Source organism: Canis lupus, chromosome 7, assembly GCF_011100685.1.
Source record: "Canis lupus familiaris isolate Mischka breed German Shepherd chromosome 7, alternate assembly UU_Cfam_GSD_1.0, whole genome shotgun sequence".
Classification (NCBI taxonomy): domain Eukaryota; kingdom Metazoa; phylum Chordata; class Mammalia; order Carnivora; family Canidae; genus Canis; species Canis lupus.
The window spans coordinates 34,567,819-34,586,492 of record NC_049228.1 but is presented as its reverse complement, the minus strand read 5'-3'; the positions used below and the strand labels follow the sequence as shown (position 1 = coordinate 34,586,492).

The following is an 18,674-nucleotide window of genomic DNA, read 5'->3' as shown; positions in this document are numbered from 1 at the left end:
AGGAATAAACACGTTATGGCGAAGGCCTGTGGTTTCCCGGCCGGGAGGAGGCCCAGTCTTTACAGATGGCACTCTTGCCGGGATTTTGTGCTTCGACTTCCCTCCCTGCATGACGCCACAGTGGCACTGAGAGGGTGAGGTCCCTCAGCCTCGGCCTCTTGGAGGCTGCTCTCTTTGGTAGTAGAGCTATGACATTTGTAGAGTCGTTTAAGAGACCTAAACTTGTGGTCTCTGGAGTCACAGGGATAGGAAGGCTCCGCAAATGCAGAGCCAGAGCACGTAGTTGCTTGAGAAGGGTAGGAGTCCCATCCTCATGTGGAAGAGAGCCTAGAGGCTGAGTCTCAAGGAAAAGTTGCTGAAGAGGTGAAGAGAGCCCGGTGGAGTGACCGTGTCACACCTGGCCCTGCCACTCCCTCCCTGGAAAGGGGGTGCAAGGCTGGGTAGTGTCCCCGAGACCTAGCTGTGCCTGGGAAGCCATCCCCCTGAGAAAGTACCCGGAGTTGGACAGCTTCGAAGAACCCTAGTTTTGGTTTTATTGAAGTGCCGGGTGAACCAGTCTGGAGCATTCTTTGTTCTGGACACACTGCCTGAAGCGTGAGGCTGAGTCCAGAATGACGAACACCCTACAGATGAGAGTGGGCGCAAATCTGGGGTCAGGGGACAACTGATAGATACCGGTAGAGCAGCACCCACGTCCATGACTAGGGATGAGTTCAGTCTAAAGCTCTGCAGTGTCCGCTACCCTGGCCGTCAGGATTCCCTGGATTCCAGAGCCCTGGCTGTCAAGATCCAGATCCCTTCAAGGGTCACCTTGCCTGCCTTCCCCTCACTCCAGACTCCCATGGCACTTGTCACCCTGAGAATATGTCATTAACAGGCACACTGTGGCTTTGTTTCCAGAACTTATAAAATGAGACAGAGATGTTAAAAAGTGTCTTAAGTCACCCAGCAGGGTTTCTAGAATATCACCTGAACCTGGTGTTTCAGCTTCTCTATCAGTAAAAGAATGGCACATCATCATAGAATGTTTCATCACTAACAGCAGGCTGTTCTTGAGAGACTCTACATCATTGTAGACTCAGGGAGCGCTCTATACGCCTAGTGACTCCGGGTTCTGGACTGAGACAGGGATCAGCAGGAGGCTCACACATTGGAGTCCCTCACATCGTGGGTTCCAGAATCCACCTGCTGTGGAGGCCTGTGAACCTGTGGCTGTTGCAGGCATCTGACCCCAGAAACTCGAGTCCGCAGCAGCACCCTGTGTCTGTTGGATTTCCCGGCTCAGGGCCTCAGTAGAGGGAACAGGTGACAGCACCTGGCAGGACCCCCCACCCACCCACCCCTACCCCTGCCTTGGGCAAGGTTGGAGAGCTGTAGCTCCTGGGTTGCCCCGGGCACAGGGGCCAGGTCTTCAGTGGGATGGTCACTGGAAGGATCCTAGATCTCCTCAAGAGGTAGATCAAAGGGGATTCAAGGAAACCTCAGCCTATGATTACTTGTAACAAAATCTTCTCGCAGCTTTGAGGGGTGTTGCTGGCGAGTGGCCCTGCAGCCGCTAGAGCATGAAGGTTTGTTCATCAGAGCCCTCCGTGGTACTCTTAGTGACTGCTGTTTTCCCACTTGCCACCTGGCTTTTAGGACAGAGTAGAGTTACTTTTTAGGACAAATCAGCAGTTAGACGGCCAAGTGTTTCTTGCCTACAAACAGCTGCGGTCACATGCCAGATTGTTCTCACTGGTGTTAATTGAACAGATTTTGGAATGTGTCGTCTTGCATTCTGTCCCTTAATGGTCCTCTGCCTTCCTCTTATGGGAAAAGAGGATTTCTTTGAGATCAAGTAGCTCTTAATGCATGTCATTACATTTGCTGAACACTGTAAGGAAGTTAGGCTCCTTGGGCCGTGGATTCTGATGTGGGATGGGGAGTCAATCCCTGCTTTCTGGTTTCAGACATGTCTTGTGTTTTTAGCATGGCTCCTGTATGTCATCAGCATCGCAGGAACACGTTTGTAGCTGTTGGGGGGTGTGACGGTCTCTGACTGGGGCAGTTTGCTGCCCCTCCCTCCACAGCCCCCCACCTGTGGGCACAGGGCACCCCCCCACAACAGGATCAGATACTGGCCCCTTGCTGTGACTGAGCAGGAGGAAGCCGAAGCAAGTGGTGTAATCAGGCTTTAAAGAACCCCAGGGTGTGGGCTCTTGCTTGCTCATCTGTGAGGTTGAGATTTCTTTATGTTTGGAAACGTGATTTGTTTGTTACCAGAGTGACAGAATGAAGACTCTCTTAATTCTCAGCTGACGTGCAGCCTAGAGCACTAGATGCTCCTCCTCGGACTGGAAGCCCGGTGCCTCCCGTGGAGTGTGGAGGGCCTGCTGACCAGGGCCAGGCCTGGGGCCACCCAGGGAGCCAGGGCTATGTGGGCCCCAGCCTCCCACATGAGCGGTCTGGGGCCCTGTGCACATTCACTGCACAGAAACACGCAGCCAAACAAAGCTGTTAGTGGGGAAACTGTTTCTTTGAAATGTGATTGGCATATGTCAGAATGTGAACATGAAGCTTTCAGCTGCCTTTTCTCTAGTTTTTATTCTTTGTGACTCAACACCAGAAAGTGCATACTGCCTTTCGTGCAGCCAAAAATACTGTGGAAGGTATTTGATCTGAGTGATGCATGTGGTTTGCTTGGGAACCTAACCAGTATTTGATAAGGAGGCAGAGATCAGTGGTCTACACGGAGCAGGGATTCCCAAATCCTCTTCATGGATTGGTTCCCACCTAATCCAGTGATATTTTCTAGTACATTCGAGACCACACATTTTGGTTAGCAGCTTGACCCCATTTCTAGAATCTTCTGTATTCAGAATAGAATACTGAAGACAAGGACAGTGAGAAAAGAGTGCAAACATTTGCTCTCCAGAGGAATGCATGTCCTCAGGGAGTATAGAGTATTATCCTTGTGTGATAGGGTCGGTGCCCCCCATACAAAGGCCTGTGTGCTGATGTGACATCCATGCTCCTGGAGAGGCTAGAAAGTTTAAAGAATTGACACTGTGCTCCCTATAGGGATCTGAGGAAGTAGAATTATTTTGCTTGAGGAAAAGTTTAGGTGTTTGAACCCCTCTTCTGGTGCTTCCCCCGTGGGACAGCATCTGACCCCATGCAACTGGAGGAAAACAGGAGAGGCTTCGTAGGCATCTCCTGCATAGATGGGGAGCCCTGAGGGTGGCCGGACTTGGCCCAGTGCCTGGAGCAGGTACACAGGAGATGGTGTGGCCGGGGTGACCAAATATGTGACCACATACAAGGAAGAGCTTCCTGGCCGTGCAGGACTTTAATCACTAGGAACATTACAAGAAGGGCTTCGGGGTGGGGATCATCTGAGATCTTTCAAATACAGGAAGGCAGGGAAGGTGAAAGGGGCAGCCCAAGTGAAAGCGGCTTCCTTCCAGGCCTTCATGTCTCTGCCCACTTTTGGTTTCCTGCAGAGCTAGTGTTAGATGCTGACATCTCACCCTCTTTGTCTTACTCTCTTCACTCTGGTTTAAAGTTGCATCTTACAGGACACCTGGGTAGCTCAGGCAGTGAAGTGTCTACCTTTGGCTCAGGTCATGATATCAAGGTCCTGGGAGCAAGTCCTGGTCCCGTGTCAGGCTCCCTGCTCAGCAGGGAGTCTACTTCTCCCTCTGCCCTTCCCCTGCTTGTGTGCACGCACTTTTCTCCCCCCTCTCTCTACCTCTCATATAAATAAATAAAATCTTAAAAAAAAATTATGTTGCATCTTAGGGAACCTGGGAATGGTGACCAAAGGCAGATGTGAGATGGAGAGTAAATAATGTCAACAGTGTCAGATCAAGGATGCATACAAAGCTTGATTTCACAGTCACACCTAAAGCACCCCCCCAAAAAAAACAATAAATAAACCACACATTTGAAGGTGTTGGGACCAGATGCCAGACGGATACTTCTGGTGCCTTAGGACTGACTGGCTTCTGTAAATGTTGACGTGTAGTTTCATGAAATTGAAGGTTACTGAAGATTGTTCGCTCCATCTTATTTTTAAAAATCTGGTTCTCTTCAATAGTAGTTCCTTATAGTGTCTTGAATCTTAAGATGTTCATGGCTTGAAGGAGACGATGTGATGGTGGTATTTCTTCACAGATGGTGTGCTTAAAAGGGAGATCGTTTGGGGAGTTAGTTTAATTCCTCCGTGTTAAGAGCCATGAGTTTGTAGGAACTTGCCGTTGTTGATGTTCATTGTGCTAGAAGTTAGAACCACATAGACCAGTGATACCATTGCAAAGAGTAACCATGACGTTAAGTGGCCCCTCTCTGCCCGCAGATGACGAGGACGGTATGGACTGCGTGGACAACGAGCGGCGGCCGCACTTCCCTCAGTTCTCCTACTCCGCCAGCGGCCGGGAGTAAGGCCCTCGTTCTGCTCCTTCACTGTCATCCCAGATTTCTTCCTGAAGACGATTCCTGGACATCACAGCAGTCGTAGCTCTTACAAAGCAGGAGCGCCTCCAGACACCCCAGCCCACTCTCACCCCCACAAGAACACACATGTACGCAAACACACTTGTTTGTTTTTGCATGAAATTGTATCTCCGTCTACGGTCTCATGCTGCTGCTGCTACTGTCTTACTATTCTAGCAACTTTAAGAGGTAATTTTACAATCTTTGGAAGTCATGAGCCCACCATTGTTCATTTGTGCACCAGTTGTCATCTTTCGATCTTTTAGTTTTTGTTTTTCCCTAACAGTGAAGGCTAAATGAGATACACTGATTCTAGGTACATTTTTTAACTTTCTAGAAGATAAATCAAAAACTAATTAGACTAAGAAGATTTAGTTTATAATTCAGAACAAACAATTGTGGCAGGGTGGTGATGTGCATATGCAGAATTTTAGGAAGGCACAGGAGATCAGTGCGTACCATGGGGATCTCGCACCCAGACCTGGCCGGAATCCATAGGGAAGCATCTGAGAGAAGGACCGAACAACTGTTGAGCTAGAGCGATAGATACACACGTAGTCCCTGTTGGACACTGCTGAGGAAGCCCGCTATTCCACCTGGACATCCAGATTTCACGGGCGGTCGTTGGCAAGATGAACACTGTTCTTCCAGGGAAGGAGGCATATGCACAGCAGAGGCAAGGTCGCTTACAGGCTCTATGACACGATTTGCACCAGAGAGCATTCCCCCCCCAACCCCCACCCCGTGCTTGGAAACCTTTTTCCCTTCTTGATATTTATCACCTCTGATGGCTGAAGAATGTAGACAGGTATAATGATCCTGCTTTTCACCAAAATTCGTACACCAAGGTAAACAGGTGTTTGCCTTATTTGTTTTAAGTTTTGACTTTCAGTTCTTCGTGGATTAGCTTTTTCTCGGATGTTAAACCTTTGAATGTCCTTTTATGATTTTGTTTATATTGCAGTAGTATTTATTTCTTAGTGAAGAAAAATTGTGTGTCATGTTAGCAAATGCAGCTCCAACTTACATGAACTAGACTCACTGCAGTTTATTTTGACCCATGTGCAAGGAATGTACACGCCAATGAGAATCATGCACTTTTTCTCCTTTGTAACAAAATCTGATGAGGCTCTGAAATTGTACATATTGGTTAGAATTGGGCTCTGGGAGAAGAGATGCTGGCACTGAACCCCTTGGTGCTCAAAGTGAGAAAATCCCCAGGTCTCCGTGCTGAGGGGTTAAGGAGATGGAAGGATGGAAGGATGTTGCTGTTGCTCGTTTGAGATGGAAATGCTCTGACGGCCTGGTGACATGGGGCCGTGAAGGAAACAGAATCTGCGTGACCGTGACAAATGCACCGTACTTGGCAAAATGCACACATCTCGAGTATTCAGAGTAGGCAGTAAGGGATAAGAACCTGGTGTGTTTATTCCGATCATGGTACATTTATCACTGAATTAAGCCATCAGGGAGAAAACAAAACAACACACAAAAAGAACACCTCCAACTTTTCTTTTTCTGTATATACTCATGTCCCCAGATTCCAACATTTCTCACTGAAAGGGGACATGTATGCAAACCTCATCTTTCTCCTTCATTAATGATGATCTTCAGATTAAACCCTTTGGTGCTAGGAGCTGACATTTTCCAAAGCAGCCTATGAAGTCCAGGGGCCGGGGCCGTGGCTGCGATCCTGGAGAAGGATGTGGTCACCCGATCTGACAGCTCCCCGTGGAGGACGGCAGCGTGACCGTGACGTGGGATCACTGTTGTCAGAGGAGCAAGTGACTTTCTGAGGAGGATGAATCCCATTCATATGCAGATGTCTTAGCCTCGGACGCTGGAGTGTGGATCTGTAGACGAGACACCACTGCTGGCGGTGGGCAGGCCACTGGGACTGACGGGGGTCAAAGGGCATTTTACTAAGGCAGCTAAGACATATTCAGACATAGGTTGATCCTAATTTTTCATCTTCCTACCTGAGTGAAGTTCATCCTTAGCATGGAGTAGGAAGTTACAGGAAATGGTAGTTCATTCTTACTTACACATGTAGCTTCACTTCTTCCCCCTTGGAATTCTGTTGACTGTCTCACCTGGACCAGAGAGTAGCCTAGAAGGTGTGTCCTGCAAGTCGTCTCGCAGCGTCAGGGCCGAGGGGCGCGGGTGCGAGGTGCGAGGCCCAGCGGGCGGCTGAGGCGCCCGGTCCTGCGGAGCCGCGGACCTTCTGGGCCCTTCGAGGGGGAGGCGACCCCGTACACCAAGCACTTCCGTAGCTGCCCCCCCTCAGGGGACTTCCGTGACCTTGGCCAAGGCGGCCTCCTGAGGACGGGTGACCGCTGGCCGGGCCGCGAGCCGGGCTCGCTCCCTCGGGCCGCGGGCGTCTCCGTGGCTTCCAGGCTGCCTCCGCCTCGCGCTCGCCCCCGGGGGGGAGGGGGGGCGGGAAAGCTGACGCGTGCGTGAGAGTGCGTGCGTACGCACACGAGTACGTGCGTGTGCGTGCCCTGCGCGCGTGCGTGGAGGTCCCGCGCCGCCCCGCCCGACTCCCCTGGCGCCTGCCCTCCCGCCTCCGCGCCGCCATGGGGGGGGGGGGGGCCGTGTCCGCTTGGGTCGCTGGCAGGCTGCTCACAGCTTTGCTTTCTACACTCACTCCGTCGCGTCAGTCCAGTATTGTTTGCAGCGCCCGGTCCTGGTTCCGGCTTCTTCCAGCTGACTGTTCTTGCAGGGGCCCCTCGCTTCTCCTCGAGGGCAGGAGGGAGGGCCGCCCTACTAACTGCAGGGTCTCTGTATTACACCTCAACGTACACACTTTGCTGCTACTGTTCGTACTGTCTACAGTAGAATCTCCTTATCTTGCTCCTGGTAGTGCGTTACAGGCAAGCATGAAATGTAAAGTATTTATTTAAATAAAAAGAAAACCTCTAAATTGGTAATTGAATTACCTCCCTGTAGCTTTATAGTTTGTGACATTTCTTGACCTTGCTAGTTCTTTCATTAGATCCGCGCAAGATCTAGTCATCTGGTTAAGGATTTTAAGCAGACGCAACTATGAACCCAAGAAAAACTGTATTACTATTATTGTCGGTCATACTAAAACTGTTCATTTCCTTAAGCATATGACCCACAAGGATGTGAAATAACTACAAGAAACTGTTTTTGTACACTGTACATCCTTAGTATTTTTACACGTATATGATAGGGATGCACATTATTTTCCTTCGTACAGACGGCTTAAATAAAGCACTATGTCAATCTGCTACTTCTCTGTTTATTGTTGTTGGACGTGCTTCTGTAGTCTCAGAAAATGGAATATTATTCTTTTCTGGAAAAAAAAAAGATTCTTAATAGCTCCAGCTGGTATTAACGCCCCCCCCCCCCCCCATAAAGTGTGCAGGAGAATGACGTCCGTCTCTCATAGCCCAGGTCGCACACAGGATGGCTGTGCTCCTCCTTCACTAAGATGGCAGTAGTGCGGTTGTGCCAACGCGGACGAGGGGCCCCACTTCTGACGGGGAGGTGCCGACCGCTCCGCGAGTTCTGGGGCAGGAAGAAGGTCTCCTTCTAACTTCCCACCAGGCGGCTCGGGCCCAGGACGCTTCAGGAGTGTCGCTCCTCGGTAGTTGAGTCTTCCTGAGGACGTTACCCGTGTGGCTCCGCAAACTTCTTCCTCAGAGTGTGTGTTGGCAAATGAACAAACTTAGTCGTGGGTGAGAGGTGGGTAGGGCGGCTGGCCTACAGCCTGATCATCTAGACTTGTTTTGGATGGGGCCTTTTTCTGATTTTACCTCATAAACCTACTCTTGTACAGACTTAGCTTTGCTCATGTGACTAATTGGCTTTGGGACCAAAGTCAGGCAGGCACGCATGCGTATGTCGCACGCCGACTCTGAGGGCATTCTTCCGTGTGCTCTTACCGCACAACCACCGGGATGGACAGATCCAGGAGGCTAACATAAAGTGACCTCTATAATTCTTTAAGGGTGCTATTTGTAGAATATCGTGTGATTTATTTACTGTAGTCCTAAAACAGAATTAGGGACGACTAACCGCTCTTCCGTGACAACCTCGATGTCTAGCACGTTAGAGCAAATCAAACACTGAATCCAGATAGAAGTTCTGCTCTCTCAGGCTGGAACCTTTTCCATGCTCCAGAGACTTAAGAACAGGTCTTTGCGTGTGTATCATCCCAGCCTAATCTCGGCCCTTCCCGAGAGGCCACAGGGGGCCCAGGGAGGGGGGCCCCGGGGAGGGCGGGGGGGTGGGGGGGGAGGCCTCATGCCTGCCGGCTAGCCAGGAGACCTGCCTGAGGTCCGGGCCTCCGCCTGCAGCCTTGCCTTTACTGCTTCACTGTCCTTCTCAGAGACAACACGACACTTTCAGTGCCCGTTTCTATTACTTTTAAGCATCTGAGGGCTTAACTGTGTGTGTAGTAGAAATACTCTCTTAAACTAATGATCTGTGTACAGATACCTGCTAGACCTCGAAGTCAATTTTGTAATTCCACGAAGTACATTTGTAGGCTTCTCTCAGATACCGCACATTGGAGAAGAGACCCGACCACCAAGCCAAAGACACTTTGTCTGTTTTCGTTGTGAACAGTGGACAGGATACAGAGTGCTTCCTGATGCCTCCTGACTGTGCAAAGAGTAGCAGGATGATAAATAATGGGAGACTTCCGAGATGTTGATTCAAATCATAAGCAGTGGGAGGATGATCCCTAGCTCCTGAAGAGGGAAGGAAACGTGAATGGCAGGAAGAAAGTCTGGTCCTTCGTACCCTTTGGCCTAGTTAAAATATGTGCCTTTTTGGTGTGTTTCGTTCATCACTACAAGGTAAAAAGGAAACATTACAATTCAGGTCTTTAAAAAGTTCATTTATTGAAATCCATATGTGTAACAGCATTACAAATGAGCATATCTAAAAACATAATCACTTCAAGCCATTTCTGGAAACATCCTGCAGGAGGGCTCCTTGTCTGGCACCAGAGCTGAGCTGCAGCCCACCCGGCTCGCAGGTGTCTCCAGGCAGTGGACAGGGCGCGGACCCAGCAGCCCGCTGCCCTCCAAGGCTCTGGCCGCTGGCAAGGTCGTGGTGCGTTGTGGCATCTCACGAACAAATCAAATGAATGTAAATATCTCTTTGTAAACCATTTCTTTCACTCTGTTTCGTCCAGGTCAGCAATCAGATTGTCGCATGCTGGGTAACTGGAAAAAAAAAAAAAATGAAAATAAAAAGTGAATTTAAATAGATCCTGTTCTTCCCTGTGATTTGTCTTCTGCTGGTTGAGAGGTACCCCTTCTATGTTTACAGAGAAAAACAACTCTTGCTAAAAATGCAGAGAGTGTATGTAAGCAGACACAGGAAAAGCTTGCGCTCCCCCCAACCATGGATCAAAGGCCTTGTCAGATAGAAGGGTGAAGTGAAATATTTTGTTTAAAGGCTTTAAATCTAAAAACCACCTGGACTCCAGACGTGTGTCTGCCTCTTGAGGAAGGGCAGTCCAGTGACAGGGCAAGGCTGGCGAGCCACCACTTCCCTGTCCTGGGAAGGAGACCTCGATCCATGCCAGGGTGTGTTTATGGATTACAGCTGCTGAAGCTAGAACAAAAACAGGATGTAGGCCGTGTGTCTCTCAGAAATTCCTAGTGAAATCAAAACGAGCTAAAACCTCCCAAATTTTTAGAGTCACTTTATTATAACATCTATAAAGGCTTTTTTTTTTTCACATGGAAACAACCTCCTGCATGCTGGAAGAGGGAATTTTGTGTATCTGGCCTCTTCATTTTAAACAGGAATAAATCTGGGGCGCCTGGGGGGCTCTCAGGAGCCGAACCATTTACCTTCGACTGGTCACCATCTCAGGTCTTGGGATTGAGCCCCACATCAGGCTCTCTGCTCAGGGGGGGTCGCTTCTCCCTCTCTGCCCCTCTCCCGGCTTGTGCTCACTATCTCTCTCAAATAAATAAATTCTTTTAAAAAATAAAAATAGAAAAATAAACCAGAATAAATGTTTCAAGACTAGGTGGTGAAAACTGGGTTGAAGGAGTGACAGATCAGTGGAGTTGAGAATACCATTGTCTGCCCTGGCCCACGTGGCTGCTCAGGTTAGCTTAAGCCACGGCCAGAAGTGGTGCCAGAAACCACTGCAAACAGCTGCACTCCACACAAGGCCCCTACTGTCTACCTACCCTGTACCACATGGGAAGATGAATAAGGCACAGTCCTTGCCCTCCAGCAGCGGGAGGTCCTAAGATGGTGCGCAGTCCCCTCTGGCTGGCTGGCAACCATCTTCCAGAAAGATGCATGGGCCTTTGCACACACCCCAATGCAGATTTCCTGAGCTAGAACTGGCAGGGGGGCCGGGGCCTCCTGGGAACCCAGGCTAAGCCACGATTACTTGAGGATTTCCAACACGGGACAGTGAGGGAGAGATCAGAATTCACGCAAGAGAAATAGGGAATCCAGTCTGTTGCCTCTTTTGAGAAATGCAAAAAGGTAATGTTGACATCCCGGGCAGGCTTCTCCCACTTCTCCCTGGTGCCGGGATCTGTGAGGAGGAGGCCACCAGAGGTCAGGCGCGCAGCCACCGCGCCGAGCGGGACAACCAGCGGATGCGCGTGCGGAGTCCGCGGAGACGCAGAAACGGGTCAGGCAAGAGCAGGATGTGACCGGACCCCAGGCAGAAGCCCCCCCCACCCGGGCCGCGCACAGAGCGGAGGTGAGGTCCAAAGAGGCGTCCCACAGACTGCACCCCGAGCGTGAGGGCGGGCCTCGGCGGGGTGCGTGCGGCCTGTCCGCTGGGGGCCCGGCCGCTGCCGCCTCCCCGGGCCGGGCGTGCAGGTGCGAGCCCCGCAGCCCCAGCCTGCGCCCCCCGCCCGCCTGCCCCTCGGCTTGGGCCGATGCCGGGCCGTCCTGCGGCCGCGGAGACGTCGGGGCCCGGTCCCTCCCCGCCACGCCGCGCCGCGGCTGGGTGTCTCGTGTCGCCGGAGCTTCGGGACGAGCTTGCCCGGGCCCGGGGCGGCGGCTCGTCCGAGAGGCCCCCCACGCCAGAAGGGCGCCCTCCTAGCGCCCGCCGCTCGACCCCTAACAGCCTTCTCTCCACAAACCCTCACTTCTGTGTTTCTTCCTGGGGTTTGACTTGAATTCGGAGTTGAAAAACGGAGTCTCCGGGTGCTGCGAACTGCTCCCCAGGTGACCCACTGTGGGGGCCGCAGAGCCTTCTCTGCCCCCCCACCCCCCGCGGCTCCTCTCTGCGGACCCCCACGCACTGGTCCCCCCAGAGCCGGGACCCCCACCACCTTGCTCATCTGCACATTTCCTGTCTCTGTGTGGCCAGGTCCAAAAATGGCCCTGCTCCTGTGCCTCTGGCCAGAAAGCCTCTATTTCTAACCAGAGACCAGAGTCCCGCCCCCACCTCTGCTGGGGCTTCTGAAGCTTGTCCCGAGGGAGCCGAGCCGGGGAAGCCACCAGAACCGACTGTCGGGGAGCCAGAGCTGGCTGCTCCGAGAGACACACAGGTGGACGCCCCGGGGTACTAACACCACGTTGTCAAGAAGTTCACCTCCCTGCCATTCACTTTCCAGTTCTGCTCACCTCATCCTCTAGGCCTCATTTGTCCTGCCTGTTGGGAAAGAACGTCAAATGACTGATGCAATGGCCCCTTGACGCCCATGATCTCCGCGCCAACAGGGCTGGCCTCATGGTCACCTGTGCTGGAGGCAGGGTCATGCGGGGGTCCCTCTTGAGGGAGGCTGGCTCTAGTTTTAAGGGTTTGTTTTTTTTGTGTTTCTGTTGTTGTTTTGGGGTTTTGTTTTAGTTTTAAGGGTTTTTCTTTGGGTTTGGGGTTCAATTTTGACCAGGACCTGAGTGATAGGAAAGCTACACAATTTGCCAAGAGTGGTACAGAGCAGAGATCTGAACCCCAGCAGTGCGACCTCCAAATCCTGGCTCTTTCATGCGAAAGAGCACACAAGCCACCAAGGGTGATCTGGAAGGCCAGAGCCCGAAGGGCAGCTGCATACACGGGCCTCATGGACTGAGTGGTCACCGACTGGCTCTGGAGGAAGCTCTCCTCACCAGTCCTCTGCAGACTTCGCGGAATGTGGCCTGTAGGGGGGACCGAGACGTGACAGATGCCGCAAGGCACACGGCGGGTGCCCCTGAGTCAGCAGAGGCCTGCCTTGCGCCCAGGGGAGTGACCCACACGCTCGCTGACCTTCCTGGAATCCAGCTGTTGGCACACCCAGTCCTTTCTCCCCTCGGGCTGCCCGGCCCCGCCTCTGACGACCACAGGTCTGCACGGGCAGAGGTCAGGGCCCCGGGTGCCCTAGACCACGGGGACCATGGGCCTGGCTCCCTGCCTCTGGGCTCCCCAAGAGGGAAGGGGCCATAGAAGCCAGAGAAGGGAAAGGTAGAGGCAGGAAAGCCTTGCAGAACGAAGGCAGGCCAATGATTCCTCGGCTTTCTGGAAAACAGAAGCTGCGGCTGGACCGGGGACCCTCAGCCCCGCGGGAGGCGGGAGGCCTGTGCACCCAGGGCCCGGGTCGGAGTGCCAGGGCGCCGCTCCTCCCCAGAGCTCTGCAGACACAAGAGTCCTACACCTCGTGCCATGCGGCTGTGTAGTCTTCCAGCTTTCTGGAATCCCTCGAGTCCTGCGAACTTTCTCTGCACATGGGCAGGTGTCTGCGTTTTATAGGGACCATGTTTCCATGGTAAATAGATTTTTTAAGAATTCCCAAAGGACAGACAGTGTCACCAACAGCAGAGAGAGGAGCCTCTGGCTGCCTCATGTTTGAAAGCGTTAAGAATAAAGACAACACTGACATTTGGGGTTGTAATGTGACGGAATCACAGTCTTTTAAAGGCAAGAACCACTTCTCTACACTCCATGCAATATTCAGTGTTTTGTTCACTTGTCTAATTGGATTAAAATATTTAGCTCCCTTTAAAATCTTGATTGTGAATTTATATTGCAAAATGTAATGTCTGACTCAGGAAGCAATAAGTGCAGCAAGTATGTATCTGAAGCAACAGAAAATCCCATTTATTTTTCTTCCATGAGTCTCATTCTGAAATTATTCACTCTTGGACAAAGTGAACTGTTAACGGGAGAGCAAGTGTGGCTTCAATAGAGCCGTATGTGCTTTTCAATATTAATTACACACAGGGCCTTCCATGAAGAGGAAAAAAAAAAAGTTAAACTATGCTATTTGAGTTGCTCAGGGAAGTTAGTCTGAGGGTCATGAGACCCTTATGTTAGAAACACAGCACCAGGGGTCTCGTGTCACTCTTTAAAAACATTCAGGCAGCAGGGAGTTAATGACATTTTAGCTGCATATGTTCAAGTGTATTTAAAAAAATATGCAAGTCACTTTGGTTGACAGTGTCTTGTACACAGTTTTGAAAGAATCAGGGCAAACTTTAACAGAGTCAGTTTTTATTTGAAAAATATTTTCTGGGAATGTATCAGTGTTTATTTTTGAGACTGACAATTCGGGTGAAAATCAGGATAAAAACAAAAAAACAACAATTTGGTTGAAATCAAATTGTTTGTTTTCATCTATTTAGAATTCTTTCCAAAAAATCTTGGTTCAGGAGGAGGCTTTCTAATTTATTTTATTCAGTGTATTTGCTGTTCTATTCAAGCACCATCTGTCCTGCAGGTAGCTAACTTTGTGGAAGCGCCCACGGGAGCCGGGCGAGGCCCCCAGGGCACAGGAAGGACCCCTGCAAACCTGTGTACACCTCCAGGGCCCACCCTGGAGGAGCTGCTGGCGCCCTCTCCTCAGCAGGACCCCTGCCTGGTGGCCCTCACGTGAGTTGGCATTTCTGAAGCTTCAGGTCACAAATGGGTCCTGACTTCCCTGCTCCTCTGTGCCCATTTCTTGTGCTCATTTGGGCTCTCTTGCACGGGCCCTTCAGAGTAATGAGATAATGTCCATGATTTTGAATATAATCACATATGGCTGCTGGATCCACGCAGGAGTTTGAATCAAATTAGAAAGTCCATTCACTGCCAAGAATGCTCAAAAGTCACAGGGCCAACTGATTCATCACTGATAAGTCAGCCTCTGGAGCTGCTTCCTGCCTGTAGAAATGTTTCCTCCACAGGGAGGAAAGGGAGCCCCTCCCCAGACGGAGCACTGACCACAGAGCCCCAGGCCTGTGGAGAAGGCGGCTATCACCAAATGCCAATCTGCTGAACCCCAAGTCATTGCCCAGTGAGTAGCAGTACACAGGCAAAGTCTCAGCTGTATAAAGCCATCCTCGAAATGGCCAATTTCTGTTCCTTCCCATCTCTCAGATGCTTTTCTCCCCAAGAAAAGGCTGATTTCCTAAGCAGCTGGCACCTCCCTTCCTGGCCAGATGTTAGAGCCCCAGGGTGCTGGGTCGTTCAGAACAGCGCCCCTGCTGCCGGCTGCCAGGCCCTGCCTGCATTCCCCTGTCGCCTCGGACACCAGCCCCATGCCACCATGGCCAGAGTCTCTCTGTCCCCCCAAGAAGAGGTGACAGGGCAAGTGCCCAGCCCCGCCTGTGACAGAGCTGCCTGCTGTGCCCGGGGACAGCCTGGGGGGCTGTGTTTGCAGTCAGCCTGGGTGGGTGTCTTCAGGCTCTTCTGTTTCTCCACAGTGACCAGCAGAGCCATTAGAGGACGTTTTAAAAGCCATTTTCTGGAAGTCACCTGTCTGCAGCATGAGGCAGGAGAGTGACAAGGCCAGTTTCCAGTCACACAAATAATAAGTCAGATAAGAAGCCCTGATGAGTGGTGGGCACCCTGCACCATGCACCTGACTGGCCCCCTGCACGAGAGCAATGTGAGGCCAAGCCGGGAATCCTCATGGTTAAAAATGTCACTGTGGCCCAGTTACAACGATGACCATCTCCCTCTGCCAGACATGCTGTTGTGTGCCTTTCAGAATTTAAGCAGAAACCATTTAGAATAATAAGCCTTCTGAATAGACATAGCTGCTTCCTGTCAGAGACCACAAGCCAACCCGAGGCCTGTCATCTGCTCCAGGGCCCAGGGCTCAGGACACAGGAGCAAACCAGAGGCATGGGACTCAGCCGCAGAGCAGCTGCCCAGGCCAGGAAATCTCCACTTTCTGTTGGGTGGTGGGTGGGCAGAGAGACATATAGTTTGACATACACAATTAAGTCATTATGCCTAATCCACCCAGGCTGAGAAAACGGAAGCCATCCCTAGGCAGAGATGAACCAGTGTCCCTCCAGGAAAACAGGGAGCACAGTTGATCACTTGGGAGCTTGCAGCAGGCAGTGTCCTCTGATATCCCTGCTGAGGGCGCACAGTGGCCTTGTTCACTTCAGGGGCTGGAAGCTAAAGTCACAGTTTCAGGGTATTCCATGGCCAAAGCAGGTGTAACACCACACTTGGGTAGAAAGAGCAGGGCTGCGGTTTAGATATTCAGCAGAGAACTTGCAAAACTGGATCCCTGCCTCTCCTTTGAACAGTAGTATTTGCTACTGAAAGCCAACAGTCCCTCTATGAAATTTCTTTTGTCGTGTTCATATTAAAATAACTCCAAATGTACTATTTGAATCTGAAAGATCCCTTTAGAGATGAGCCAGATGGGCTGATATCAGATAACTCAGGATGGTCAAATCATCTCTGTTGCTTCAGGCAAGAGAAGAAAGACCTGCTCATTTTTCTAAGGATTTTTTGAGGTTTGGGGTTTTTTTTTTTTAATGCATTTTATGAAAATTTCGCAATCCATTTGGCAATTATCAAGTTTTTAAAGCCCTGGAAGAGGTTTCTAAGCATTGATGGTCCATGTTAAGATCTGAGTGATTGTAAGGTAGGCAGATGGGGAGTTAAAAGGGAAACCCTACATGATAATGATCTGGTCCAGAATGGACAGGAAACTGCCATGTGCTCGGAGCCCGTACAGAAGACTACCCATAAGTCATTCTGAAGTGGTTCTTGGCTCCTAAAGCCAAAGGATTTGCTCACGCTATGAGCCTCTGTCTCTCCACCACGTGTGACAGGAGCCCAGTCACCTGCCTAGAGAGCCGGTGGCCCCCAATCCTTGGCGGGCACCACCAGGGCCTCCTGTAGGACCTGCCCAGGCATTTAGAGTGTGGCCGCGTCGGCCCCACAGGGGCCGTGGGAGGGGCCTGAGGGCGTTGGAGAAGAGCAGGGGAGCAGTGGGCACAGTGCTGCTGGCCCCAGAGGCCTCTGCCTTCTCGCGCTTCTGCTGGGCCTCCTCAGGTCTTGGGCGGGGAGAGGCAAGGGAAAGCCCTGACATTTCCTGGGCCTACCGTGTACAAGTGATTCTGCGCAGCACCTGAGGGCTATACTCATGACAATTCCAGTATCCCTTGGGGTTAGACTTCAGTTGACTTATTCTGAGCCTCACAACAGCGGAACAGTCTGGAATCATGCTCCACTCTTTCTGCCTCCAAATATTTCAGAGGTTCTCAAACCTCCATGTCCCTCAGAATTATCCAACCAGCTTGTTAAAATGCAGATTCCTGGCCTGTGTGAACACAGGCCCCGGAATCCGTGTTCCTCAAAATTGCCCATTTACAAGCCTGCCGGACGACTGTGCTGCGTGGCATGAGTATCACCAGGGCGCAGAGTATAGGTGGGTCCCCAACCCCAGGCCTTAATTCAGGACTGGCTCTGGGAGCATCCTCTTACTATACGTGGAAAAATGAGTAGTATATGGCGGGGGATTTGGTTCACTGAATATGAAAATTCACTCAGAGGACAGCAGCTCCCCAGTATCCGTTTGGCACATTTGAAAGAATGAGAGACAGTTTCCCATCCTTTTCATTTCGAGAGGCATTTTTCCCATTAATCATTCCAAGCACTCGCTGTGTGGCATCCCCAGGTGCTCACAAGGCATCTGGGTGCCATCCTAATCCAAAGCGGAGACCATGGCCAGGCCCTGGACCATCCCATTATCCTGACAACTGCTTGATGGGGCACAAAGTACAGCTTCTCTGACAGGAAGAGAAGTAACTTTGGGGAAAGAAGTCTCATTGCACACTCCAGACTCCCCTAGATATTCTCTTTCCTCCATTACCCCTTCTGGCAGCCCCAGATAGAACCTCAATGGTGAAGGCCTGGGCTGTTGCATCAGACTTAGGTGCCACTGGTAGTGTCCTTACTTGCTAGCTGTACAGGCTGTTTGTGCCTCAGTTTCCCTACCTGCAAAGTGGAGACAATAATCTATCTTGCAGGCTCGTTCAAGGGTAACAAGAGTCCGTGCAGTGCTGCCAGACCTTCCACAAGCACTCGGAAGCTTCAGCTCAGTTATCCCACAGCTGACTTCAGACAAGACCTCTGCATTCCACTCACAGTGGCTCCCCCAACTGGCAGCACCTCTTTCCTCAACCAATTCAAACCATACACATCCCGAAGTGGCAGTTCTGAGTCTGCCTCCTGCAGAAAGCCTGCTCACCACTACAGCCCTCCGCATCTTTCCACTGGCTGTGCCACAAGGGAACCGTGCCCACACACAGCTCAGCACTTAGCGTGGCCTGTTCGATCATGGGTTGTTCTTGCACACAAACTTTAGCTCCCTAAAGACAGCAGGCTGGTGGCCCATGCAACCCATGTCCCCCACAGTGCCCAGCACTATCTTCAGGATCCCCCTGCCGGCTTACTAGCTGAGCCACGTGATCACTTGGGGGTTTCACCTGCGAAGATACAGCTCTGAAAAAAGGAACAAGAATAAGACCCATATGCAGACCCCTGCTGGGTTCCCTGGTAGGTGAGCTGGCCCTGAAGATCCCCACCCCTGCATTAGGTTTACACAGTACCTGGGATCTCAGACGCCCCACCTCTTCTGACAGACTCTGTCTCTCCAGCAGAAGCTGGTTCTGCTTGTTGAGAAGCTGTACCAGCTGCTGGGCCGTGGCCTGGCTGTGCTTGTCCAGCTGCTTTAGCCTGCAGAGAAATCCACCACAGAGTTAGGGATGGATCCCGACACATGGGGGCAACAAGCTTTAGAGAGCAAGGGAGACAATGGCCAACCTAAGGCCTTCAATGTGCTCCACTGCTGTCTGTGTCTGCGGGCAGCTCTGGACAGTGAGCCAGGAGCCCTAAATCCACGTGACCCTGAGATGTGAGGCTCCGGCTGGCCGGAGGCTCTTGGAATGCAGCATTGATGACACCGAATGGAATTGCATCAGACGTGAAAGGGAATCAGGAGCTCTCTCCATGACTTGTCAAATAGGAA

At 51.4% G+C, this 18,674-nt stretch overlaps 2 protein-coding genes and 1 long non-coding RNA gene across 17 annotated transcripts in view; 1 reads left to right on the top strand and 2 right to left on the bottom strand.

Annotated features, from left to right (window-relative positions):
* Positions 1-5,505, top strand: part of AKT3 (AKT serine/threonine kinase 3) — a 306,203-nt gene extending 300,698 nt beyond the window's left edge. For all 7 annotated transcript variants that reach the window (XM_038542735.1, XM_038542732.1, XM_038542730.1 and 4 more), the window contains one exon: positions 4,337-5,505. In XM_038542735.1, coding sequence (XP_038398663.1) covers positions 4,337-4,422 — 86 coding nt within the window. In that variant the 3' untranslated portion in view covers positions 4,423-5,505. The remainder of the gene's footprint in view (positions 1-4,336) is intronic.
* Positions 5,506-5,879: 374 nt separating this feature from the next.
* On the bottom strand, positions 5,880-6,876 carry LOC119872540. The gene is made up of 2 exons (XR_005362211.1): positions 6,567-6,876; positions 5,880-6,326 (listed from the first exon to the last, which is right to left on the bottom strand). It is a non-coding gene; the product is annotated as an uncharacterized LOC119872540 (long non-coding RNA).
* Positions 6,877-9,322: 2,446 nt separating this feature from the next.
* SDCCAG8 (SHH signaling and ciliogenesis regulator SDCCAG8) overlaps positions 9,323-18,674 on the bottom strand; it is a 236,206-nt gene continuing 226,854 nt past the window's right edge. For 7 of the 9 annotated variants that reach the window (XM_038542724.1, XM_038542721.1, XM_038542717.1 and 4 more), the window contains 2 exons: positions 18,256-18,382; positions 9,323-9,674 (listed from right to left, as the gene is read on the bottom strand). In XM_038542724.1, the coding sequence (XP_038398652.1) occupies positions 9,645-9,674; positions 18,256-18,382 (157 nt within the window). In that variant the 3' untranslated portion in view covers positions 9,323-9,644. Of the gene's footprint in view, positions 9,675-9,929; positions 10,069-18,255; positions 18,383-18,674 lie in introns of all 9 variants that reach the window. The other 2 variants (XM_038542718.1, XM_038542720.1) reach the window with 2 other exon arrangements.